Source organism: Aquarana catesbeiana, linkage group LG03 (genome assembly GCF_042186555.1).
Source record: "Aquarana catesbeiana isolate 2022-GZ linkage group LG03, ASM4218655v1, whole genome shotgun sequence".
Taxonomy (NCBI): domain Eukaryota; kingdom Metazoa; phylum Chordata; class Amphibia; order Anura; family Ranidae; genus Aquarana; species Aquarana catesbeiana.
In genome coordinates this window covers 540,037,099-540,065,098 of record NC_133326.1, presented here as the reverse complement: position 1 = coordinate 540,065,098, position 28,000 = coordinate 540,037,099, and the positions used below count along the sequence as shown (strand labels likewise).

The 28,000-nt window shown below is 44.6% G+C and overlaps 1 protein-coding gene across 14 annotated transcripts in view; it reads left to right on the top strand.

Annotated features, from left to right (window-relative positions):
* The window catches only part of C2CD5 (C2 calcium dependent domain containing 5), a 224,947-nt gene that overhangs the window by 169,934 nt on the left and 27,013 nt on the right, over window positions 1-28,000 (top strand). For 11 of the 14 annotated variants that reach the window (XM_073621440.1, XM_073621448.1, XM_073621446.1 and 8 more), the window contains 5 exons: window positions 10,953-11,042; window positions 11,155-11,236; window positions 14,219-14,305; window positions 18,858-18,902; window positions 19,058-19,159. In XM_073621440.1, the coding sequence (XP_073477541.1) occupies window positions 10,953-11,042; window positions 11,155-11,236; window positions 14,219-14,305; window positions 18,858-18,902; window positions 19,058-19,159 (406 nt within the window). The remainder of the gene's footprint in view (window positions 1-10,952; window positions 11,043-11,154; window positions 11,237-14,218; window positions 14,306-18,857; window positions 18,903-19,057; window positions 19,160-28,000) is intronic. The other 3 variants (XM_073621450.1, XM_073621442.1, XM_073621438.1) reach the window with 2 other exon arrangements.

Sequence of the window (28,000 nt, the reverse complement as noted above, 5' to 3'; positions counted from 1 at the left end):
TATCTACCTTGATTAATGCAAGGAAGCCAGCTTCCAGCATGATTTATTATCGAGTCTGGAAAGCTTATGTATCCTGGTGTGAATCCAGAGGTTGGCATCCCAGGAAATATGTCATAGGTAGAATTCTTGATTTTCTACAATAAGGATTAGAGATGAAGCTGGCCTTGAGTACCATCAAGGGCCAGGTCTCTGCTTTATCAGTATTATTTCAGCGGCCACTTGCTTCGCATTCTTTGGTCCGAAGCTTTATGCAGGGGGTGATGTGCCTTAATCCTCCGGTTAAAGTGCCCCTAAACCCCTGGGACTTGAACTTGGTCCTGGCTGTGTTACAGAAACAGCCTTTTGAACCAATAAGTCCGATTCCTTTGGTCTTGTTGACAAGGAAGTTAATTTTTCTGGTGGCCATCTCTTCTGCTAGAAGAGTTTCAGAATTAGCAGCCCTTTCCTGTAAGGAGCCTTATTTGATTATACACCAGGATAGAGTGGTACTGCGCCCTCATCCTAGTTTTTTACCGAAGGTGGTTTCTGATTTTCATTTAAACCAAGACATTGTTCTGCCTTCCTTTTTTCCAGATCCCTGTTCTCTGTAAGAGAGATCTCTACATTCGTTGGATGTAGTAAGAGCAGTTAAGGCCTATCTCGGGGCAACTGCTCAGATCCGCAAGACGGATGTTTTGTTTGTGCTGCCAGAGGGCCCCAATAGAGGACAGGCAGCGTCAAAAGCTACCATTTCTAAATGGATTCGACAATTGATCATTCAAGCTTATGGTTTGAAACAGAAGATTCCTCCGTTTCAGATCAGGGCACATTCCACAAGAGCTATTGGTGCTTCTTGGGCAGTGCATCACCGGGCCTCTATGGCTCAAATCTGCAAGGCCGCAACCTGGTCTTCAGTCCATACATTCACCAGATTTTATCAGGTGGATGTGAGAAGGCATGAGGATATCGCCATTGGGCGTAGTGTGCTGCAGGCAGTGGTACAGGGTCCTCAGGTCTGATTGCACCCTACTTGGTCGTGGTTCCCCCCCCTCAGGTAGCATTGCTCTGGGACATCCCATCAGTAATTACTGTGGCTCTGTGTCCCGTGATGTTCGAGAAAGAAAAAAGGATTTTTTAAAACAGCTTACCTGTAAAATCCTTTTCTTTTGAAGGCCATCACGGGACACAGAGGTCCCGCCCCTCTTCTAATACACTATATTGCTTGGCTACAAAACTGAGGTATCCCTGCAAGGGGAGGGATTATATAGGGGGTTGAACTTCCTGATAGGGTGTGCCAGTGTCCAATCACCAGTGATACCCTATATAACCCATCAGTAATTACTGTGGCTCTGTGTACGTGATGTCCCTCGAAAGAAAAGGATTTTACAGGTAAACTGTTTTAAAAAATTCTATTTTTTTTTTTTTTTTTTTCCTCAGCCATGATAGGATTGTAAAAAAGGTCAGCGGCTTTAATTGCATCCCAGTGTGGGACAAAATGTGACAGGTTCTCTTCCATTACCCAGGACCCTCAAACTGAGGAACTGGGGGCGAGAGAAGAAGAATTCCCTCAGGGGACCGTGAATAGTTGCTGTGAGAGATTCTATCCTTCAGGCCTCGCACCCTTCGCTAAGCGCCATGCAAGAATCTCCTGGCTAGTCTTCCTTTTGCAGTGAAACGACTGTTTGGGGATGATTTAGGTAATACATCCAAAGATATTCTAGTGGAAAAAGTACCCCTCAGCCAATTAAGAAAAGGAGTAAACGTATTTCATTTTAACAAGCTCCTTCTCCTGTGCCAGGGGCATCAGCCTTCAGGCAGTCACGACGGCCTCCGCCGTCAAGTTAAAGAGGTAATCCTCAGGGTCAACACCAGTGACAAAAGAAGTCTTGGGGGAGGAAGCCTAAAAAATACTAAAGCCTCCTTATGAGGCGCCCCCGCTCGCTCGAGTAGGGGAAATACTTCTGCAGTTCTCAAGGGTCTGGCAGGAAGAGTGTCGAGACAGATGGGGGACTTCCTCAATAGCTCCAGGGTACAAACTGGAGTTCCAAGAGTTCCCGTCTCCTCGTTTTCTCAGATCAACATTCCTAAGGATCCAGAAAAAAAAGTCTTTCTTTCAAGCATTGGACCATCTTTTGGCAAAAAGTGAGCATTGTGGTCCCCATGTAAGAGCAGGGGTTGGGGTTTTGTTCAAACCTTTTTTCACAGTGCCAAAACGGAATGGACATTCTGGATCTCAAAAATCTAAATCGGTTCCTGAATATCCGCTCCTTTTTCGAATGGAGTCAATACAATCAGTTGTCTCCAACCTACAAGAAGGAGAAGGTCTGGCGTCAGTCGACATCAAAGATGCATACCTCCATGTGCCTATTTCCCCGCTTACCAGTAATATCTACTTTTCAAGGTAGAAAATCTTTTTTCAGTGTAGGCTCTGCTTTTCGGTCTAGCTACTGCACCTTGAGTGTTTACAAGGGTTCTGGACCCTCCTCTAGCCAGAATAAGGGCCCAAGGTATAACGATTATAGTTTACCTAGATGATCTGTTCTTGATAGACCAGTCGGTAGCACGCTTAGACCAAAGTATGGTCACCACATTCAGCTACCTGGAATACCTAGGTTGGATTCTCAACCCAGAGAAATCTTCCTTAAAAACTTGAAAGAAGGCTTAAATACTTGGGTCTGGTCATAGATACACCCAGAAAGGGGTATTCTTGCCCCAGGCAAAGATCAGTGCCATAAAGGAACTGATTCAGGTGGTCGAAGCAAGATGAATTATTCTATTCATCTTTGCATGAGGTTATTGGGAAAGATGGTGGCTTCATTCGAGGCTGTTCCTTATGCTCAGTTTCTTTCGAGACTGCTGCAAAACGGTATCCTATCGGCTTGGAACAAAAGGGTTGAAGCTCTAGATTTGTCTGACTCCAAAGGTGCGCCAGAGCCTCAGTTTATGGTTAATAACCAAAAATCTGCAAAGGGGAAAATGCTTCCTTCAGTTACCTGGGAAGTGGTAACAACATATGCCAACCTTTTTCAGGTTGGGGAATAGTCCTGGAAGAGGCAGCTTTCAAGAGAAGTGGCCCAGATCAGAAATGGCCTTACCCATTAACATTTTAGAGATTCGGGCAGAGCACTTGGTCCTGAGGGCCTGAACGTTCAGTTTACAGAATTGTCCTGCCAGGATCCAATCCGACAATGCCACAGCAATGGCCTATATCAATCACCAAGGGGGCACAAGAAGTTGTGCGGCCCAGAGAGAGGTGAATCATATCCTATCTTGGGCAGAAAACAATGTGCTTTGCCTATCGGCAGTCTTCATTCTAGAAATAGAAAATTGGCAGGCGGACTACTTGAGTCGCTAGCAGTTGTTTCAGGGAGAATGGTTCCTTCACCCCGATATCTTCCTGTCAATATGTCAAAGATGGGGGGATCCCAGACATAGATCTGTTTGCATCCAGGTTCAACAAAGAAATCAACAACTTTGTGTCAAGAACCAAGGATCTGCTAGCATGTGGAACAGATGCCTTGCTATTCCCGTGGAATCAGTTCTCACTAATTTATGCATTCGCTTCTATTCTGTCCACGACTTCTTCGCAGGATCAAGCGGGAAGGGAAGTCGGTGATTCTTGTGGCCCCCAGCATGGTCCAGGAGATTTTGGTATGCAGCGATCATAAGGAATGGCGGTAGGGGTCCCATGGACGCTACCACCACGTCCATACCTTCTCTCGCAAGGTCCGGTATTACATCCTACCTTACAAACACTAAATTTAACGGTTTGGCTATTAAGTCCCACATTCTGAAGAAACGTGGGTTGTCAAGTTCAGTGGTATCTACCTTGGTTAATGCAAGGAAGCCGGCCTCATAATCACATATTATAGAGTCTGGAAGGCATATATCTCCTGGGGTTGAATCAAGGGGTTGTCACCCCAGGAGGTATGTCATAGGTAGAATCCTTGACTTTCTGCAGATGGGGTTAGAAATGAAGCTGGCCTTGAGTATTGTTTCAACGACCACTTGCTTCACAACTTTGTTCGTAGTTTTTTTTAGGGGGTAACGCGGCTTAATCCCTTGGTTAGGTCACTCCTGAACCCTTGGGACTTGAATTTAGTTCTGTCGGCATTACTAAAACAGCCTTTTTGAGCCAATACGACATATTCCCTTGGTCCTTTTGACAAGGAAACTAGTTTTTCTGGTAACCATATCCTCTGCAAGAATGGTATCAGAGTTGGCTGCTCTTTCTTGTAAAGAGCCATATTATTCACAAGGATAAGGTAGTATTGTGTACTCCTAACTTTCTACCGAAGGTAGTGTGAGGTTTTATCTAAACCAGAATGTTGTTCTACCTTTATTTTTTTTTTCAAAACCCTGTTATATGGAAGAAAAATCACTACATTCTCTTGATGTGGTGAGAGCAGTCACGGTCTGCTTAAAGGCGACTGCTCAGATTCGAAAAATTTATGTTTTGTTTGTGTTGCCTGAAGGTCCTAAAAGAGGACAGGCAGCATCAAAATCTATTTTCTTTCTCGAACATCACGGGACACAGAGCCACAGTAATTACTGATGGGTTATATAGGTATCACTGGTGATTGAACACTGGCACACTCTATCAGAAAGTTCAACCCCCTATACATTCCCTCCCCTTGCAGGGATACCTCAGTTTTTACACCAGTGTCTTAGGTAATGGACGTGTAAAGATGTCCTGTGCTGAGCTCCAAAGGGAATATCCTATATCCTATACTGGGGCAAGCCAGGCAGACCGGATCCATTCAAAGTGTCCTTTCGTGGCCCAATTGGATGGTACCCGGGCCTCGTGTCCGAAGAAACGAGGTTTTACCTGTAACGCTTCTCTTTTTAGAGGGCTGGACCCCGCAGATTAGAAAATGTTTTTTTAGCCTAATTTCTAGCCGGGTGCTTTACAGGGCCAGAACTGTGGATCTTCCTATTCGTAGGGGGCCCCAGTCTCTGACGGTTTGTTCAAACGGAGCCCACCGTGAGAGGTGAAGATTGGGTCTGTGTAACAGAAACCCTGCGGCTGGATAAGGTAAGAGGAGATTCCACAGAATTTTTTAATTCTAGTAGGTTTTCTCCTTTAAGGTAAATGCATGCTATGCCTATTGTGACCACCGGGGCTGCCAAGAGCACATACCTTCTCATGCTGACTGACTGTCTCTGTGTTCTCATGCTGCACAGCTTCTCCGGCCGGCTCCAGGTAGGATGGGATGGGGGGACTTCTCCTTCACGAATGTTCCCCCCGAGGCTAAGGAGGAGGCCACAGGTGTCTGTAAGGCGGTTGTACACCGCTCGAGCACCGCCACCGCCATTACAGGCGCAGGCCCATCAGTACCGGCCTCTCTCCTTCCTCCCTCAGCCTTTCCTCCATATTGTTTCCGGAGGGTCGGCCAGTGTGGGAAGCGCTCGTTTTTTTCGAAATTCGAGGGGGGGGCAGGGCGTCAGCACAGCATCCAGCATGCTCAGACACCCACACAGGCCAGCTGTAGGCTATTTAAAGCACTCTGTACAGGTGCACACAGCCTTCGGAGGGACACAGAGCTTTACGGTCGCATGTAAGGTGGGACACAGGCATTCTCCTAGGCAGCATTTACTAAGGTAACACCAGACTGGGCATTTGGTAGCAAGGCTTTTAGCCGGACTACATCGCTCAGCAGTCAGTGTTCATTTTGTGATACCTCCTCCTTGTTGCTTTGCACTATGGGTAGAAGAGGTTCAAACACTCCAAGAACCAGAGACTCTAGGGGATCTCGTTCGGGTTCTGAGGACCCCCTTTCTGCAGCATCCTCCCCCCCTGAGGGGCCAGGGACGGCTAGCCAGAGGGAGCCATTGGGGTCAGGGGCTATACCTGCTTCTGGCACTTCAGTCCCTGTATACATTACACAGGAGGTTTTTTCCTCAGCTATTAATAGTTTAGAGGAAAGATTAATGGCCGTGATTACATATTCACTCAGTGGAAGAAAACGCACTAGGCCTTCCTCTGTTTCCCAGAACCCTGGGATAAAGGAGAGGAATCCCTTTCAGAGGATCGGGATGGGACGGATGATTCCTCTTCGGAGGAATCAGGTGGAGAGGGACCCTCTGCGACTTCCCAAGAGGAGAAAGTCTTAGTGCAGATCCTTACTGGATTGGTCCGCTCCACATTTAAGTTGCCCATATCTGAATCAGTTAAAGAACCCTCTTCTTCTTTAGGGTCACTGAAACCTCCTTAAACAACACGTGCTTTTCCTGTTCATAATTTACTTGAAAAGCTCATTTATTCTGAGTAGGATCACCCAGATAAACGTTTTTTCCTGCCGAAAAAGTTTTCAACACTTTATCCGATGGAAGATAAGTTTATTAAAATGTGGGGAATACCGGCCATTGATGCCGCCATATCCTCGGTAAATAATTGTCTGACTTGTCCTGTAGACAATGCTCAGATGCTCAGGGATCCTATAGATAAAAAGATGGAATCCCTATTGAAGGGTGTTTTCTCCTTGGCAGGTTTAGTGGCTCAACCTGCAGTTGCAGCGATTGGAGTCTGTCAATACTTAAGAGACCATGTTAAGCAGGTTATCAAAGTTTTACCTGAACAGCAGGCCCAGGGGTTGGCTAACCTTCCTGCGGCCTTATGTTACGTTGTTGACGCCATCAGAGATTCTATCGTGCAAACCTCTCGTCTTTCACTGGGGTTGGTCCATATACGTAGAATCCTATGGTTGAAAAATTGGTCAGCCGAAGCACCATGTAAGAAACTGCTGGCTGGATTTCCATTTCGTGGTGCAAGGTTGTTTGGAGAGGACTTGGATGACTATATCAAGAGAATCTCTCTGGTGGGAAAAGTACTGTCTTACCTGTCAAGAAGAAGAGTAAGCGTCCCTCTTTCAAACAGACTCTTTCCCCAGCGCCAGGGGCTTCAGCCTCCAGGCAGTCTCGACGGCCTCCTCCGTCTGGGTTCAGAAACAAGAGTCAGCCCCAGAAACAAAAGAAGTCCTGGGGGAAGAAGCCTACTAGGCAAAACACTAAGACCTCTTCATGAAGGGGCGCCCCTGCTCGCTCGAGTGGGGGGAAGACTGCGACAGTTCTCAGAGCTCTGGCAGGAGGACTTCCAGGACAGATGGGTAATCTCCACAGTAACCTTAGGGTACAAGCTGGAGTTTCAGGAATTTCCCTCTCCTCGGTTCCTCAGATCAAGTGTCCCCAGAGATCCAGAGAAGAAGCAGTCGCTCCTTCTAGCGTTAGAGCGACTTTTGTCGCAGGAGGTCATTATGATGGTTCCCGCAAAGGACCCGGGATTGGGCTTCTATTCCAACCTTTTTTACGGTCCAAAAACCAAATGGGGTTGTCAGACCCATTCTTTATTTAAGGGATCTGAACCGATTTCTAAGGATTCAGTCCTTCCGCATGGAATCAATTCGGACAGTAGTTCCCACCCTGCAGGGAGGAGAATTTCTGGCATCTATAGACATCAGAGATGCATATCTGCATGTGCCCATTTTTCCTGCTCATCAGAAGTTTCTGCGCTTCAAGATAGGAGGGCGCCATTTCCAGTTTGTGGCTCTGCCTTTTGGGATAGCCACTGCACCTCGAGTGTTCACAAAGGTCTTGGCTCCTCCTCCTCTGGCCAGATTAAGGGCTCAGGGTATAGCTTTCATAGCATACCTAGACGACCTGCTACTGATAGACCGGTCGGTAGCCTCCTTGAACGGGAACTTGAGAACCACAGTCAAGTATCTGGAATACCTAGGTTGGATCCTCAACCTAGAAAAATCTTTCCTAAAACCAGTAAGAAGACTGGAGTATTTAGGTCTGATCATAGATACAAGCCAGGAGAAAATATTTCTACCTCAGGCAAAGATCACTGCTTTAAGGGAGCTGATTCTGGCAGTCAGGACCAAGAAGGGTCCTTCTGTCCGACTTTGTATGAGGCTGCTAGGGAATATGGTGCCTTCATTCGAAGCAGTTCCTTATGCTCAGTTTCATTCAAGACTGCTGCAACACAGTATTCTGTCGGCCTGGAACAAGAAGGTTCAGGCATTAGACTTTCCGATGCACCTGTCTCATGCGGTGCATCAGAGCCCCAATTGGTGGCTCATTCCCAAAAACCTGCAGAAGGGGAAATCCTTTCTGCTGGTTACCTGGACGATGGTAACAACAGATGCCAGTCTGTCAGGTTGGGGAGCAGTTCTGGAACAGTCTGCGGTTCAGGGGGTATGTTACAAGACAGAGAGGACCTTACCCATCAACATTCTGGAAATCCGTGCGGTATGTCTAGCTCTAAAGGCCTGGACTATCAGGCTACAGGGTTGCCCGGTCAGGATCCAGTCCGACAATGCCACAGCAGTGGCCTATGTCAATCATCAGGGAGGCACCAGGAGCCGAGCTGCTCAAAAAGAGGTGAACCAGATCTTGGTCTGGGCAGAGAGGCATGTGCCATGCATATCGGCAGTTTTCATTCCAGGGATAGAGAAGTGGCAGGCGGACTATTTAAGTCGTCAGAGGTTACTTCCAGAATGGTCCCTACATCCCGACGTCTTTTGGAACATATGCCATCCTTCGCAGGATCAGGCAGGAAAGGAAGTCAGTACTTCTGGTGGCCCCCGCTTGGCCCAGAAGGACGTGGTATGCGGAAATAGTAAGGATGACGGCGGGTTCCCCGTGGACACTACCGGTACGCCCAGACCTGTTATCTCAAGGTCCAGTGTTCCATCCTGCCTTACAAACGCTAAATTTGACGGTTTGGTTATTGAGACCCACGTTCTGAAGAGTCGTGGGCTTTCAGGTTCTGTGATATCTACCTTGATCAATGCAAGGAAGCCAGCTTCCAGAATGATTTATCATAGAGTCTGGAAAGCTTATGTATCCTGGTGTGAATCCAGGGGTTGGCATCCCAGAAAATATGTGATGGGTAGAATTCTTGATTTTCTACAGTTGGGTTTAGAGATGAAGTTGGCCTTGAGTACCATCAAGGGCCAGGTCTCGGCCTTATCAGTATTATTTCAACGGCCACTTGCTTCGCATTCTTTGGTCCAAAACTTTATACAGGGGGTGACGCGTCTTAATCCTCTGGTTAAGGCACCCCTAAACCCCTGGGACTTGAACTTGGTTCTGTCTGTGTTACAGAAACAGCCTTTTGGACCAATAAGTCAGATTCCTTTGGTCTTGTTGACAAGGAAGTTAATTTTTCTGGTAGCCATTTCTTCTGCTAGAAGAGTATCAGAATTAGCAGCCCTTTCCTGTAAGGAGCCTTATTTGATTGTACACAGGGATAGAGTGGTACTGCGCCCTCATCCTAGTTTTTTACCGAAGGTGGTTTCTGATTTTCATTTAAACCAAGACCTTGTTCTGCCTTCCTTTTTTCCAGATCCCTGTTCTCTGGAAGAAAGATCACTACATGCGTTGGATGTAGTAAGAGCAGTCAAGGCCTATCTCGAGGCAACTGCTCAGATTCGCAAGACGAATGTTTGTTCGTGCTGCCAGAGGGTCCCAATAGAGGACAGGCAGCGTCAAAAGCTACCATTTCTAAATGGATTCGACAGTTGATTATTCAGGCTTACGGTTTGAAACAGAAGATTCCTCCGTTTCAGATCAGGGCACATTCCACAAGGGCTAGTGGTGCTTCTTGGGCAGTGCATCACCGGGCCTCTATGGCTCAGATCTGCAAGGCCGCAACCTGGTCTTCAGTCCATACATTCACCAGATTCTATCAGGTGGATGTGAGAAGGCATGAGGATATCGCCTTTTGGGCGTAGTGTGCTGCAGGCTGCAGGCAGCAGTACAGGGTCCTCAGGTCTGATTGCACCCTACTTGGTCGTGGCCCCCCCCCCCCCCTCATATTGCATTGCTCTGGGACATCTCATCAGTAATTACTGTGGCTCTGTGTCCCGTGATGTTCGAGAAAGAAAATAGGATTTTTTAAAACGGCTTACCTGTAAAATCCTTTTCTTTCGATGGACATCACGGGACACAGAGGTCCCGCCCCTCTTCTAATGCACTGTATTGCTTGGCTACAAAACTGAGGTATCCCTGCAAGGGGAGGGATTATATAGGGGGTTGAACTTTCTGATAGGGTGTGCCAGTGTCCAATCACCAGTGATACCTATATAACCCATCAGTAATTACTGTGGCTCTGTGTCCTGTGATGTCCATCGAAAGAAAAGGATTTTACAGGTAAGCTGTTTTAAAAAATCCTATTATTTCTAAATGGATTTAACAAGTGATTGTTCAAGCTTTGGTTTAAAGAGGAAAGTTCTACCTTTTCATATTAAAGCGCACTCCACCAGGACTGTTAGTACTTCCTGGGCAGTGCATCACCAAGCCTCCATGGCTCAAATCTGCAAGGCCGCAACTTGGTCTTCAGTCCATACATTTACCAGATTCTATCAAGTAGATGTAAAAGGTCATGAGGATATCGCCTTTGGGCGCAGTGTGCTGCAGGCAGTAGTAAGTCCTCTGATCTCATGGTGCCCTACTTTTGTTGTCTCCCTCCCTTCAGTTGGCATTGCTATGGGACATCCCACATATTAAACTACTATGACTCTGTGTCCCATGATGTACAATATGAAAATAGGATTTTTATAACCACTTGCCTGTAAAATCCTTTTCTTTGTACATCACGGGATACAGAGGTCCCTCCCTCCCTTCTTTCTGGTATACACGTGTATTGCTTTGCTACAAAACTAAGGTACTCCCAGTAGTGGGAGGGGTTATATAGGGAGTGGACTTCCTGTCTTAGGGTGTGCCAGTGTCCATCACCTGAAGGTGGCCTATAACCCACATAGTAACTACTATGGCTCTGTGTCCCGTGATGTACTGCAAAGAAAAGGATTTTACAGGTAAGCTGTTATAAAAAAACTATTTCTCTCTCCTTTCCTTTCTCTTTTCCCTTTCTTTGCCTTTTGTTCCCTTTTCTTTCCCCAGCTTGCCACTCCTTCTGTCTTGTCTTTTCTTTTATTTAACGCAGTTTGTGAATCTTTTCCCCTCTGCAGAGTCTGTATTTTAAGCTCCGTTCGATGATTCCCTGCTGTCTATGCCATGTCAATTTCACAGTTGCAGTTCCAGAGGACGAAGCAATACAAGTATGGAGGTTTAATATTATCTGATATATCCTGATTATCTAAGTACTGTGTAACACTCTGTTCACCAAACATTAACCGCTACTTTCCTTTTTGTTCCATCTGATTGATGCAGATTGCAGTTACCGCTGTTGCGATCACATACGATAAACAAAATGTGTTACAGGCCCTAAGGAGCAAGCCAGAGCGCACTCGTGGTAAGCAGCTGCAGGAGGATCATACTAATTTATGGAGCACTGGTATACTGTAACTTTTATTAACAAACAAAACAACAAAAAGTTTAAGCATCTCACTTCCATACAAAGGAGGACATAGTTGTTCTTAATCAGTCAGTTGCACTACTTCTCTTTTGAGGGATATACATGTAGTATGAAGGTTGGCACCTGTAATGTAGCGCTGGAAAAGATAAAAATAAAACCAACACCGACAGTGAAGCAAATCAATGAAAATAGAAAACAAATGACAAAGATGTCGAAATAGTTTCCAAATTGAAAATACAATGTGTTCAAAGTTCAGCAAGTATTTCTTACTACAGTAAATCTTAAATGAGATCTCCACCCCCTTTCCTAATTTATAATTGTGCTCAGATATTTTACGTTCTGTTTAGGAAATGCAAAACATGCTTCATACAACTCTTATCGAAGGACTCCTCTAACTGGAGGACATGCTTTACTCCTAATTGGAACCACTCGTTTTAGGTGGGCTCCAAAGTAAACAGACATCAGATCAAATTACAATGATACCGCCAGCCACCCTTGCTAATGTGGTTTTTCCCCTACACCGCACACTCTCCAATCAACTCCATTACCAGGCTTCTAACTCATGTTGTCGCTCTGAACGTTGTCAAAGAGTAAAGCCTAGTAAATGAATGGTGCTTCTTATGCCGAATAGCCTACTCCATGGGTGCTGCTCAACCTGTGTCCCTCCAGCTGTTGCAGAACTACAAGTCCCACAATGCATTGCAAGGCTGACAGTTACAAGCATGGCTTCCAAAGGCTGAGGCATGATGGGACTTGTAGTTCTGCAGCAGCTGGGGGGCCACAGGTTGAGCACCCATGGTCTACTCCATAATCATGACGATGATTGGTCCCCAACTCCTTCCATACAGTTTCCCTTAAGTTAATGCTAAACCATAGCATCATTAGATGGTACTTCCTCACAATATCCCTTCCAACGTATGATTCCTAATGGTTTACAGCAGTATTACTTGCAATCTCAGAATAGTACAGAAATATATCCGATCTGTAAACATAATCTTGGAAATTCAATATATCAATTAGTTAGACTTCAGTTTCATAAAAAATTATCCACGCCCCCCCTCCCGCTGCCCTCCAATGCTTCTGCTGACTCACCGCTTCCATCGGTGAGTCGGAGCCAGGATCCGCTGGCCTCGGATGGTCTGCCGGAGTCTCTATGATCATTTGGAGGCCGGGCGCAATGTTATGACGCCACGCCTGGCCTCTGCATTCAAACGAATGGTGCCGCCTCGGCTGGGAAGCCGTGATAGTTAATTTTTTTTTTTTTTTTTCTATTTCAGCCTTCCCAGCCTAGAGGTGAGATGTGGGGTCTTATTGACCACATATCTCACTGTAAAGAGGACCGATCATGCCATATTCCTATTACAAGGGATGTTTTACATTCCTTGTAATAGGAATAAAAGTGATCAAAATTTTTTTTTTTTTTTTTTTTTGTGTCAAACTAAAAAAATAAAATGTCAAAAAAAAAAAAAATTGAAAGTGCTCCTGTCACCGTGTGCTCGCACGGAGAAGCTAATAGATAGATATACTTTATTGTCATTGTATACATACAACAAATTTTTTTTTAATGCATACGCAAGTCCCGCCAACATATGAAAACGGTGTTCAAACCACACATGTGAGGTATCGCCCCGAATGTTAGAGCGAGAGCAATAATTCTAGATCTAGACCTCCTCTGTAACTCAAAACATGTAACCAGTAAAAAAAAATTAAAGCGTCGCCTATGGGGATTTTTACATAGCGAAGTTTGGCGCCATTCCACAAGCGTGTGCAGTTTTGAAGCGTGACATGTTGGGTATCTATTTACTCGGCGTAACTTCATCTTTCACATTATGCTAAAAAATTGGGTTAACTTTAATGTTTTGTTTTTTTTTTCCCCAAAAAAACGTGTTCGAAAAATTGCTGCGAGATAAAAAGTTGCAACGACCGCCATTGTGTTCTCTAGGGTCTTTGCTAAAAAAAACATATATAATGTTTGGGGGTTCTATGTAATTTTCTAGCAAAAAATTTATGAATTTTACATGTAGGAGAGAAATGTCAGAATTGGCCTGGATGGGAAGTGGTTAAAATATATTTAAGAATAGGATTTTTGCAATCACTTTACACTTATGGTCTTTATTATGATTTTGGAAATCATAATATTATACATGGTTGGGATATTGATATTAATTTATTTTTAGGTATGTGAGCGCTGCACTGTAAATGTTTGTTTAATATACCTATAGAGAGCTATTGTAGCAATTTACTGGTGAGCTGCAGTACAGGAATTTTCTCGTTTTGACTTCACATTGACCAGATAGCACAAAGTCCTTTCTATATACACCATAAAATAAACATTCTATTACAATCAATAAACTAAGTACGAATGTATAAATATACAAAAACATAACATTAAAGTGATTGTAAAGTCTTTTTTTCTTTCTTATAAAAATAAAAAACATGTTATACTTACCTGCTCTGTTGAGATGGATTTGCGCAGAACAGCCCCTATCCTCCTCTTCTCAGGTCCCTCTTCTGTGCTTCTGGCCCCTCCCTTCTGTTCAGTGGCCCCACAGCAAGCAGCTTGCTATGGGGGCACCCGAGTTGAGTAACCGCTCCCTGTGTCCATTCAGACATGGAGCTCTGACCTTACCCCCGCCTCCTCTCTCCCCTGATTGGCTAGCTGACTTTGACAGCAGCAAAAGCCAATGGTGCCACTGCAGTGTCTCAGCCAATTAGGAGGTAGAATCTCGGACGGCTGAGACACTTGTGGACATCGCTGGACAGAGAGGGGCCTCAGGTAAGTGTTAGGGGGGCTGCTGCACAAAGAAGGCTTTTTATCTTAATGCATAGAATGCATTAAATATAATAAAAAAACCTTCTGCCTTTACAACCCCTTTAAACTAATAAATCTTTTCTCTCCTGACCTTTTTCTTCCTTTAGTTTCCACAGATACTGACGAGCAGCTGCAGTTTTCTCTAGAGTTATCATCTGATTCCCCTGGATTGCAGCCCTTCTCCCCGTCCAAAGGTGAGCGTTTACAGTGTGTGTCTGTGCTGAATAGGCTTCCAGTGGGTTGGGCAAAAAAAAAAGACATTCCTGCATCCACACAAGCAAAGTAGATGCAGGAATCTCCCCCACTTTGCTATATCAGAATACACGGATCAGTGCTGCAGCCATTGGCTGCATGTGCTGATCGAATGCTGGTTTTCCTGTAGGACCGCTTCACAGAAGGCAATCTAATGACCAGCTTCTGTTGAACAGAGATGGATACACACTCCCCAAAATTTGGCCAGTTCTTGCTGAACCGGCTGAATTTCATTACGTGTATATCCTGCTTTAGGGCCCTTTCACACTAAGGCGGGGGCGGCGTCGGCGGTAAAGTGCCGCCATTGTACGCGGCGATTTACCGTCGGTATTCGGCCGCTAGCGGGGGTGGTTTTACCCCCCGCTAGCGGCCGGGAAAGGGGTAAAAACCACCACAAAGCGCCTCTGCAGAGGGGTATATCCGCGCCGTCCCATTGATTTCAATAGGCCTGGAGCGATATACACTCCGCTCCTTCACCGCTCCGAAGATGCTGCTGGCAGGACTTTTTTTCCCGTCCTGCTAGTGCACCGCTCCAGTATGAAAGCCCTCGGTGCTTTCACACTGGAATCAAAGCAGCGGCACTTTCGGGTCAGTTTGCAGGCGCTATTATTAGCGAAATAGCGCCTGCAAAACGCCCCAGTGTGAAAGGGCCCTTAGTGCTTCTGCTCACTGACCTGGAAGCCCTCCTACCTTATTAATCCCAGGGAATAACTGGCAGATTTGTGATCTATTATGTCTGTCATTTTCAGCTCAGCATCAATTGCAGTCTGCCTAGAAATGCCCACTCCTCCAGACTGACATTCACCAATCAAGCCAGCCTTCCCTTCGTTCTTGCATGGTTGTACATGCTTCTCTCCTGTACTGAACATACTTACTCTGATCTCGCTGCACAAGTTTAGCTTGCTGCAATGAACCTGCTGCAGATCAAGCCTGACCCATAGCCTTGATCTGGAACATGCAGCATCATCTAGCCCTTTCCTCCCTAGCCTGACTGCCCTTGGTCTGTCCCTGTCATTCATTGGATTTCAGTTTTTTAATCGTGGAGGCTCACAATAACATGTGGGAGTTACCTAGGGCAGCAAATTCAGCCTGCTTTGGTATGTTTACTCTTCCAGATTGCCATTCACCTATCAAGGCATTTTGATAGATGCATAACTCATCATAACTTAGAGCTAGCCCACTGCTTACCTTAGGGTTCTTGAGAGGAGTACTGAGTGCTGATGTTTTCAGAAAGCTATTTACAGCTCCCAGCCAGACCCTCCCACCAGCCATGATCTGCCTGTATTACATATCAAAGGCCCAGTGGTGACATCACTGAGTCTATAATAAAGTATGTTACGAAAATGGAAAAGTTTTATTAAAACCTGTAATTAGCATGTAGATAAAGGGGTCAGGTGGCACTAGGGAAGGCAAAATATAAGCGAATTAAACTTAAAGTGGATGTAAACCCTCACATATACCCAGTGAAGTGAACAGCCTCAGATACACAGAGCTAAATCTCCCTACATAAGTTTTACATGTATATCTTCTCTCTCCATCTTGCTATATTCTTTAGAATTCCTATATCGGGTAAGAATTTTCACTTCCTCACCCTGCACTGTTAGACCCCTTTCACACTGGGGTGCTTTTCAGGCATTTTAGCACTAAAAATAGCACCTGAAAAGCGCCTTTCATGCCTCCCCACTGTGAAAGCTGGAGTGCTTTCACACTGGGGTGATGTGCTTGCAGGACGGGAAAAAGTCATGCAGACAGCATCTTTGGGGCGGTGCGGGAGTAGTGTATACACTGCCTCCAAAACGCCCTGCCCATTGAAACAAATGAGCAGCTCTGCCGAAGCGCCTGCAAAGCGATTCTGCAGCGCCGCATCACGGGCACTTTTAACCCTTTTTTTGGCTGCTAGCGGGGGTTAAAAGCACCCCGCTAGCGGCCGAAAAGCACAGCTATAACCGCAATAAAGCGTCGCTAAAACTAACGGTGCTTTACCGCTAATGCCGGCACCGCCCCAGTATGAAAGTACCTTTAGTGAAGGCTTGGATTACACAGGGAGCAGCTGATTCGAGGAAAGGCACACACCCCCCTCCACATTGGTAAAAGAATGAAAATGGGTCATAGTGCTTTGAAGAGAGAGAACAAAACACTACAGATATACTGTATGTGCCCAGCTCAAATTTCATGACTTGGGTTCAAATTTCATGAATTGGGTTCAAGCCCCGCTCCTCTCCCCCCTCCTCCTCTCCTCGGTGCCGGCATTGTGACTGAGGGCTCCCAGCTGTTGCTTCACAGCCGGGCACGCACTGCGCATGCGCGAGCCGCGCTGTGATTGGCCGGGCAATCTTCTGGGACCTAAAAAAACAAAATCTGTTGCGCTTAATATAGCATAGAAAGAAAGCTGCTGGCACAAAAATTGTTGGATACAATTATAGAGATATTAAGAAGAATAGTGCAGCGCTAAAAGGTATATAATGTCCCAATATAAAAGTATATATCGCCAAAGTCCTCTCCATTAGGAGGAAGTAGCAACCCTCCAATGAGCGAGATCCATTATGGAAGAAACCTCAGAAGGAAGATAAGAGCACCATCTCCAACACCCAAACAAACTGACCCTTACCATCAGTGTATGGGTTATACACATGTGTTGCAAACAGATAGCAAAAGGCAAACTTCCTGGAGTAAACCACCGATCCTCTAGTAGAGTAGCACAAACATTTTCATTCCCCTCTGGACTAATAAAAAGGCTTAAGATCTCCTCTTTGCAGCAGGACTATGAACCAAGTGTACTCCAGTGGGCGTATGCACCTCAGGAATCAGGAAGCAAAAAAGAGAACGCTCATTGCGCAAACTCCATCACCAAGAAAATGTTATTGTATAAAAGGTGCTCTTATCTTCCTTCTGAGGTTTCTTCCATAATGGATCTCGCTCATTGGAGGGTTGCTACTTCCTCCTAATGGAGAGGACTTTGGCGATATATACTTTTATATTGGGACATTATCATATACCTTTTAGCGCTGCACTATTCTTCTTAAAATCTTCTGGGACCTGTCACGTGTCCCAGAAGGTTGCACAGAGGGCAAGGTGAACTTCCTTCCGGCTCCGCGGTGCCAGAGGAGGAAGTGTGAGCTGGATGCCCCTAAAAAGAGGGTATCAGCTCCCCCCCAAAAAAATGACAAAAAAAAGGAAGATTAAGGTCTGGTGTGACCCCTCTGACACCTCCATCCCTAATAGTGCACAAAAAAACAAGAAAAATAGCCCTGGGACTTTAGATGAGGTGAGAGAGGTTTAGCCAATGTCCACAGCGAACACTGAGACAAAATCAATTTATTCATTTCAAAATGTTATGTAACGGAGCGGTAACAACAGTGATTGTGAGTTACCAGGCATAATAGCCAATGTACACAACACAGATGAACGTAAATATACAAAGATTTATTACAAATGTTATACATCAATGAGCAACAATAAAACTTGAAAGTTGCTGGGTCAGTAAATACACATACAAAATAAGATGATAAAATGTACATACATGTGGACAAGGAAGTATGTGAACATAATGCAGACATCAATAATACCCAGCATGTACCGGCATAAAACAAGCATTAATAAAGCCCTATGCATTTCGCGAGACCCTGCTCGCTTCTTCAGGGGCGGATGCATGAATGTTGTATCTGCAATGTAAGTGATAAGATCAATAAATGTATGTGGTTGGTAAATGGGGGCAGATGGAATGATTGGCAAGAGAGGCCTGATGCAGAGACCTCATATTTACCGAAGTCTGAGATAAATCGCCAAACGCTGGATATCAAGATGGCAGCAGTGTGATGCATCCAGCTCGGGAGCTGAGGAGGCGGAACAAAACAAAGGCCACAATAGGGGAACATCCGGAGGATCAGCACGGTCTGGATAGGGGTATTTCTCACTGCGGTCTCCACTTAGCCCCTTAAAATTGTGTCTGGAAAATGTCTGCAAGGATGCATATATATCAGAGGGCATCATAAATGCAAAATGAGCTTATTGTATAGGGTTCTAAGCTTTAATTTATATATACATAAAGATGTAAGTAAGTGAATTAAGCTTATAAGAGTATCTTGGTATGAACAAACTAACTGAGATATGGAATATAGTAAATGCATGAATGCATGGTTATAAAACTGGTATGGGCAGAGAGACTACGGGGCAATGTAGAATGATATAGTATTACATACATAAAATGACATGCCAAATGGGGCATGTCAGGGGGTCACCTTCACTTAAAGCGGAAGGTCCATTTTTGGGTGGAACTCCGCTTTGAGCTTTAAAGAAATAATGGGAAAACTGAAATATTGCAGTTGTCACTGAAAAAGGAGGTGAGGGGAAATCTTCCAATGGGGACACCTGTTTTCCGGCGACAGTTGTTTAAGAGGCATATTCCCTCCTAGAATTAAGTAGCTATATATTTTAATTGGGGACTGGTTCTCTGCATACCACCTCTTTAACAATGTTTCTTTGATCTTTTTACAGATCTCCAGGAGCGAGCAGGTTCCCAAGCCAACGCCATCCAGCGAGGTAAGACCTCCACATCTCCCTCCTATTGTTTACTGCAATTTCTTTTCTTTCCAAGAAGCCAATAATTTGCTTCATCAGGACACATTGTGATGAGCAAGAGACGTCATCCATGTTTTTTTTCTTTGTTCCTGTCTTCTCTGTCTGTGTGTTTCCAGTCACTGCCGCTGATTACAGTTCCTTTGCAGACAGATGCAGCAGCTGGATAGAGCACATAAAAATGAGGGCTCAGACCATAAGACGCGGATCAATTAAAACAAGTAGGCAGCTGTGTGTTTCTTCATTGTCCTGATTGTCCCAGGCCAACATGTGACACGCCGCGGTGATGGGGGGGGGGGGGGGGGGGGGACTGTTTACCCAGATCAATCCCACAGAGTGTGAAACTTATTGTATGTAGATATCGGGATGTGAGTTTTCATCCCAGCAACAACTAAATTACACCCTGATTTATGTGTAATAATTGCTAATTACATCCAAAAGCATACAGTTTTGTGAAGTGGCCAGGATTTTAACAGGTTAGAAGAACTTTTTTTTTTTTACACCAGTTACTCTTAAAATTGTCTGTTCACCTAAAAGCGAATATATAGAAGAAGTTTTGCAAAAGGCAGGAGAAACCACTGCTCTCAATGAGCAGTCTTGTAACTTTATTATTTAGCACAGTTACACAGAAGGCATGCTCAGAACCCCCTATTATGGTTTTCTCCCAGAAAAGGGCTTATTCTCTATAATTAAGCCATTTCCACATGAAATGTGTAATATGCTTCTTATAGGCTTATTCACACACCACATCAAACCTAAAATCCTACCTGCAGAATATTTCGAATCGCAGCCTACTGCAATGCATGGCAGTTTGGTATGATGCCATGCAATTCATGTGTATTGGGGTGCCATTTAATGAAACTGCAGTGCACCAACACACTTAAAGTGGTTGTAAAGTCAGGATAATAAATAACTAATAAATGAATAATAATAGATAATAAATAACTGCCATACCCTCTGTTTTATCAAGGTCTAAAGTACCGTGTGTTTTTTTTTTTTTTTTTAAATCCTACGCCTAACTACCTTCTCTCACAGCACCTCTGTGCTGTCAAGTTTCCTCCTCCACTCTCCTTCCCCGATCTAAGAAATGCAGAGGGTGGGGCTGAAATACCCCTCTGAGATCAGCCGGCCGGCAAAGGAAGATCACAAGACCACACAGCACCGTGAGAGAAGGTATTTAGGATTAGATTTTTAAAAAAAGGACACACAGGGGGATGGCAGTTATTTATAAATGTTATTTTCAAGCCACAGGGAAGAGCAGTAGGAGGGGAGGGTGGGAAGGCGATCGGCTCTCACACACAAGCTTCGGAATTGACAGGAAGGGAGGGGGAGAGACTCAGAGCATAGAGCGGGATGACGGAGGCACATAAACTGACCACGTTATCATGGATTAGCAGCCATGATTACCATTGTCAGCACACTCCGGGCGACACAGGAACAGGCAGGATCAACCAGGTGTTTTACAGCATAGAAAGGGACAAATTACATGGCACAAGCACTATGCTATAGATCATGCCTTTAAGGAACAGAAGCTTTTTTTGTTTCCCTTTAGGAACCAAACCACTTTAACGATGCAGTGGTGTGAATGGGTCCTTATGGAGAGGGAAAGGTGTTCTGTAGTTAGGCAGGGTTGACAACACTGCTTGGGAATTCAGTGCAACAGGCACACAATATTGTTAACTGCAACAGGAAGTTAGGAGCTCACTGAATATCTGGCAGATCAACAGGTATTTTTCTGTACTTGCAGCAGTTGTAAAGGGGTAAAACACATGGAAATGTGCATGTATTACAAAGATGTACTTTAAGGTAGAACTATAGGCACATTTTTTTTTATTTTTTTCATTTTGGATAGAGGAAGATATGGTTATAACCCCTGTCAGATTTTTTTTTTTTTTTTCACCATCTTTGTCCCATTGCAGAGATTTCTCTTCACTTCCTTCCCATAGCCAAACAGAAAGTGAGAGGAAATGCCTGTAAAGTAAGGGATTTCCTTGTGAACCCCCAGGTCACCAGAACTAGTTTCCCCAATGGAAGATATCCCCTCTATTACTTTTTTAGGGACAACCCAAAAGTTGGGATTTTCTTTTATTTTCACTTTCAGTGATAATGGTAAACAGGAACAAATCTAGAGAGGGGGAATCTCCTTAACTGGGGCACGGACAGCAATTTAAACTGGCAGGGGTTCTAATCCCTCTGCCACTCTCTCCAAAATGGAAAAAAAAGTTTTGCATTTTAGTTATACTTTACTTTGTATGGAGCCAATGTAGTCCAGCAGAAAGAAGGAAAAGGTTCTTGAGACATTACCTGATATGATGGTCTAAAACTAGGTGGAGCGAGAAAAAAAAATTAAAGTCCTGGTTAGGGCAGCAGAATATGGGTCCATTTTCCAAGGACACTAGCAAATAACTGAGGCATGCTGGGAGTAGGAGGGGTTATCCTAAACTGGCCTACTGTTTTTTGGTTTGTCAATGACCATTTCTCCCGTAGGCAGCAGTTTAACCCGACAGTATATGACTTCCTGTGTCACTCAGTAGACTGGGGAAAAAAGTCAAGTGACATCTCTTCTCTTCTGTCTCTGCAGCTTTGTGCAGAGAATACTTTGTAGGACACTACAGTCTGCACACCACAGTCTGAATTTTATGACCAAACGTAAACCCAGTGCTGTGCTGTGCGTTTCGGATAGGGGTATCTACCCCATTAAATATCTGGGCCTAAACATAAATCTTTAATTTTCAACCCTGTGCAGTGTACAGTGTGCTGCGCACACTCAGCTTAATGCACAAATTCAGCAAGGCTGAGTGAACTCAACTCTGACATCATCTCGGCCCGGTCAATGAAAGCGGCTGGTGATCGAGATCCAGAAGCTGGCCGCCCAAAGGTGGGTATAGTTCCACTTTAGGTGAATAACATTGATAATCTCGTTACATTGGCATCTGAAAGTTGATAGAATATTTTAGGCAGCAAGTAAACATTTTGTCCCTGAAGGTGAAGTGTTGAAAAAGGAAAAATGGGCATTGCAGTTAGTGTATGGTGCTGTGTAGCTGCAGATCGGTCAGGGTGCCCATGCTAACCCATGGCAACAGCCAAAAGTGTCTGTAAGGGACATGTGAGCATCAGAACTGGACCACAGAGCAATGGAGGAAGTTGGCCCAGTTTGATGAATGACATTTTATTTTACATTATGTGGATGGCTGGGTGTGTGTGTTGCTTACCTGCAGAAGAGATGGCACCAGGATGCATTATGGGAAAATAGCAAGCCAGAGGAGGCAGTGCAATGCTTCAGGCAATGATCTTCTGGGAAAACGTGGTCCTGCCATTCATGTGAATGTTACTTGACACATACCCTCTACCTAAACATTATTACTGACCAAGTAAACCACTTTATGGAAAAAGTATTTACTGATGGCAGTGGCCTCTATAACCAAGAATGGTTTGAGAGCACAATGACGAGTTTAACGTGTTGCCTTGGCCTCCAAATTCTCCAGATCTCAGTCCAATTAAGCATCTGTGGGATGTGCTGGAAAAACCAGCCTAATCCATGGAGGTTCCACCTTGCAACTTACAGGACTTTAGGGATCTGCTACTGACGGTTTGGTGTCAGATACCACAGAATACCTTCAGAGGTCTAGTGGCATCCATACATTCGACAGGTCTGGGCTGTTTTGGCGGCACAAGGGAAATCTACTCAGTATTAGGTGAGTGAGTCCTAAAGTTATGAGTGACTGGTGTGTATACAGTATAAATATTTGTTTGAAGCACTGAACAGCTCTCAGCACAGTAAGTTGTTTTAACAGGGAGTCCTACCCGCCGAGTGGCTGCATGCGTGTAGCCAGCACCAATAGGTTAAAGTGTTAGTTCACCTTTTACAGAAAACCCCCTCTTCCCGGTCTTACTGTACTTACCTCCCGCAAGCTGCTCCACCAGTCCGGGGATTTGAAATCCCCGCTGCTTTCTCTTCTTTACCTGCTGTGCTGCCAGTACAAACCAGACAGAGTCTAATTGGTCAGCAATGTCACATGGACGGCGCTGACCAATCAGAACATGTCTAGTCAGCACAGTACGGAGAGGATAGAAAGTGGCAGGCATTTTAAATCCCTGGACCAATGGAGCAGCTTGCACGACTCCTGGCAGCTCAGGATCACAAGAGGTAAGTACAGCAGGCCTGGGGGTGGGTACCATCTAGTGCCCTTATATGGTACTCAGGCACCTTCTCTGGTCCTTTCACCACAAGGATTCACTGTTGGGAAAGCTACACCAGGATTGCTGTGTTCGCCTTCTGGACACACCCAATATTATGAAACCTACTCCATAAGTACACCACTGGGAAATACTCTCACACATATTCAAGCAAGTGGGAGCCATTGCAAAACTTCAAGGAAATTTTCACTCTGCCAAAGGCAACACAATCTCGGAGTGATGATGCGCCCCTTGCACTGAAGCAAGAGTAGATTCTAACACTGGACTCTGCATCCGACTCTAGCTTTTTTGCTAGCAGGCTAACTGTGGGGGAGTGGACTAACAGGGAGTAGAGAGAGATCGCTGTTCCTGATCACTAGGAACAGAGCTTTCTGTACTCCCCTGACAGAACGAGGATCTGTTTGTTTACATTGACAGATCCCCGTTCTGCTCCTCTGTGGAGCGATCGCGAGTGGCCGGCCTCGCGCATCGGCGCGCGCGCCCGCTGTATCTATTACACGAATCAAGTACACCACCAGTACAGTGCTTAATTTCCAAAATTTTACATGAAATTGTCAAAGTAGGTAATTGCCCCTCTGAGACAAGGGGAACATTTGTCATCTGAAGACAACATTCAAGATGTCTATCTGCATTTTATTTGTCAACCTCATCAGCGCTTTATGGCAGGCAATCTGCTCTCCAGTCTACTTTTTTTGTGATGTGTCCTGCACTAGGCCCAAGCATGCCAGGCAAAGAGAAGACTGGAAAGCAGATTTTTTTCAAACTGATCACCTAACTGAAAGCCTGGAGCATCTGAATTGTCCCATGGACGTTAGCCAATAGCTGGAAGAGAGATGAGTCCTTTCGGAGAATATTATCTGGATGATCTGTGATTTTTCTTTTGTGGAAGGCAAACCTTTGTTTGGGATGTGTTGAGAACTAGGCCCAAGTATGCCAGGTAATGGTTTGCTTTCCACAAAAGAAAATGATCTCCAGAGTCATGCTCAAGAATCAAGGTCAAAGAGACATCCCACAATGAGATTCTCCATTAGAGTTTTGGGTGTCTCATGTAGCCTCCTTCAGGACCCTACCCTTGCCCAGATTTATTCAAGACCTCTCCAATACAACATCTTGTTGATTTGGAACAAACATGCTCCTTTTCTTGACCTACCCATGCACCTGTCTAGCCATGCAAGTCGTCTTTCTCAGGTCCCTACATTCCATCGTTCTCATTCTGTGGCTTTCATGGTATGGCTGTTGAAGCCCAGGCCTTAAAATAGACATGGCTCTCTGCGTCTGTTAACCGGTTCCCGACCGCTCACGCAGATTTACTGCAGCAGAATGGCTCCCCTGGGCGAAAACCCGTATGGGTATGTCTTTCTCTTTAGAGGCCACCAGAGGGCGGCAGCGCCTGCTGCATGGCGGGGACCCGATGCATGTGGCCGAGCGCCAGCGCAGGGATTTGTGTGTGTCCATATCAGTTGTTCCTACTAAGTAGGGACAACGATATGTCTCCTCTCCTAGTCAATCCTATCTCCATACAGTTAGAACACGCTGAGGGAACACACAACCCCTTGATCGCCCCCTAGTGTTAACCCCTTCACTACCAGTGACATTTACACAGTAATTGGTGCATTTTCTTTAGCTCTGATCGCAGTATAAATGTCAGTGGTCCCAAAAAAGTGTCCGATCTGTCCATCGCAATATCACAGTACCGCTAAAAGTCGCAGATCACCGCCATTACTAGTTAAAAAAATAATAATAATAATAATAAAAATAATAAAAATGCCATAAATCTTTCCCTTAGTTTGTATACGCTATATATTGCCTGCAAACCAATTAATATACGCTTATTGCGATTTTTTTTTTTTTTTTTTTTTTTTTTTTTTTTTTTTTTTTACACCAAAAATATGTAGAAGAATATATATTAGCCTAAACTGATGAAGAATTTTTTTGTTTTTTAGAAAAAAATTGGGGAATGTTTATTATAGCAAAAATTAAAGAGTTGTTTCAAATACCACCAAAAGAAAGCTGTATTTGTGGGGAAAAAAAAGGACACAAATTTCGTTTGGGTACAGCATTGCATGACCGCGCAATTGTCAGTTAAAGCAATGCAGTTCCCAATTGTAAAAAGTGCTCTGGTCAGGAAGGGGGTAAAATCTTCCGGGGCTGAAGTGGTTAATCCTACCTTGCTTAACCGCTTCCCACCTGCCTGCAATGTACTGTGGATTAGCTGCCGTGGTACGCAAAGCGACACACCCATACGTTGCTGCCTACTTCCGGGTATAGGGCACCCGCATGTCAGCAAGTCCTAGCCAATGATTTATAGCTGGGACCCGCTGTTTGGCTGTGTGCAGTCACAGCCCAGAGCTCTGTGTTGGCAAACAATACAGAGCCCCGTACAGTAGGAGCACAGCAGGGATGAGAAACAGAGATCTTTAGTAAAAAGCAGCGCACTTTGCACACATTACACATGGTTAGGCACACTGTTAACCCCTTCCCAGCCAGTGTCATTAGTACAGTGACAGTGTATAGTATTATCACTGTATTAATATCACTAGTGATGTCAGGGTCAGATTGCCCGCTGCACTATCGCTGTATCATTATTAATAGCTGATCACCGCCATTAGTAATATAAAAAAATAAAAATTACAATTAATCTCACAAAAGTAAACCCCTCACATTTTTGTAAATATTTTATTATATTTTTTCATGTGACAACACTGAATAAATTACACTTTACATTGTAGCAAAGTAGTGAGTGTACAGCTTGTATAACGGTGTAAATTTGCTGTCCTCTCAAAATAGCTCACCACACAGCCATTAATGTCTAAACCGCTGGCAAAAAAGTACACCCCTAAGTGAAAATGTCCAAATTGGGCCTAATTAGCCATTTTTGCTCCCTGCTGTCATGTCACTCATTAGTGTTACAAGGTCTCAGGTGTGAATTGGGAGCAGGTGTGTTAAATTTGGTGTTATTGCTCTCTCTCATACTGGTCACTGGAAGTTCAACATGGCACCTTATGGCAAAGAACTCTCAAAAAAGAAATGTTGCTCTACATAAAGATGGTCTAGGCCAGTAATGGCAAACCTTGGCACCCCAGATGTTTTGGAACTACATTTACCATGATGCTCAACTACACTGCAGAGTGCATGTGCATCATGGGAAATGCAGTTCCAAAACATCTGTTGTGCAAAGTTTGCCATCACTGGCCTAGGCTATCTTTGCCAAGACCCCATGTAGTGCCTTAACAGGACAGGTTCCACTCAGAACAGGCCTCGCCACGGTCGACCAAAGAAGTTGAGTGCACGTGCTCAGCGTCATATCCAGAGGTTTTCTTTTGGAAATAGATGTATGTGTGCTGCCAGCATTGCTGCAGAGGTTGATGGAGTGGGGGGTCAGCCTGTCAGTGCACAGACCATACGCTGCACACTGCATCAAATTGGTCTGCATGGCTGTCATCCCAGAAGGAAGCCTCTTCTAAAGATAATGCACAAGAAAGCCCGCAAACAGTTTGCTGAGCAAGCAGACTAAGGACAAGGATTACTGGAACCATGTCCTCTGGTCTGATGAGACCAAGATAAACTTATTTGGTTCAGATGGTATTAAGCGTGTGTGGCGGCAACCAAGTGAGGAGTACAAAGACAAGTGTGTCTTACCTACAGTCAAGCATGGTGGTGGGAGTGTCATGGTCTGGGGCTGCATGAGCGCTTCCGGCACTGGGGAGCTACAGTTCATTGAGGGAACCATGAATGCCAACATGTACTGTGACATACTGAAGCAGAGCATGATTTCCTCCGTTTGGAGACTGGGCCGCAGAGAAGTATTCCAACATAAGGACCCCAAACACACCTCCAAGACCACCACTGCCTTACTAAAGAAGCTGAGGGTAAAGGTGATGGACTGACCAAGAATGTCAACAGACCTAAACCCTATTGAGCATCTGTGGGGCATCCTCAAACGGAAGGTGAAGGAGTGCAAGGTCTCTTAACATCTACTAGCTCCGTGATGTCGTCATGGAAGAGTGGAAGAGGACTCCAGTGGCAACCTGTGAAGCTCTGGTGAACTCCATGCACAAGAAGGTTAAGGCAGTGCTGGAAAATAATGGTGGCCACAAAAAAAATTGACACTTTGGGCCCAATTTGGATATTTAAACTTAGGGGTGTACTCACTTTTGTTGCCAGCGGTTTAGACATTAATGGCTGTGTGAGTTATTTTGAGGGAACAGCAAATGTACACTGTTGTACAAGCTGTACGCTCACTACTTTACATAGTAGCGAAGTGTCATTTCTTCAGTGGTGTCACATGAAAAGATATAATAAAATATTTGCAAAAATATGAGGGGTGTACTCACTTTTGTGAGATACTGTATATACCATAGTTTGTAGGCACTATAACTTTCACTCAAACCAGTCAATATACACCTATTGGGATTTTTTTTTTATATCAAAAATGTTTTTGTTTTTTTTGTTTTTGTTTTTATTATTAAATAGGTTTTATAGCAGAAAGTTAAAAAATAGTTTTTTTTCAAAATTTTTTTGTCTTTTTAATTTATATCACAAACAATACAAAAACCCAGTGGTGATCAATTACCACCAAAAGAAAGCTCCATTTGTGTGAAAAAAATGATATAAATTTAGTTTGGGTACAGCGTTGCAATTACCAGCTAAAGTAGTGCTGAATAGCAAAATATGGCCCGGTCATGAAGGGGGTAAAATCTTCTGGAACTGAAGTGGTTGAAGCAAGAAAAGCCACTTCCAGTAAGATCTTTTATCATTACCTGGAAAATATTTTTGCTTGGTGTGAACACAGGCACTTCCTTCCCAGAGATTACTCTGTACCTCCCATTCTGGCATCCTACAATCATGTTTTGACCAGAACTTGG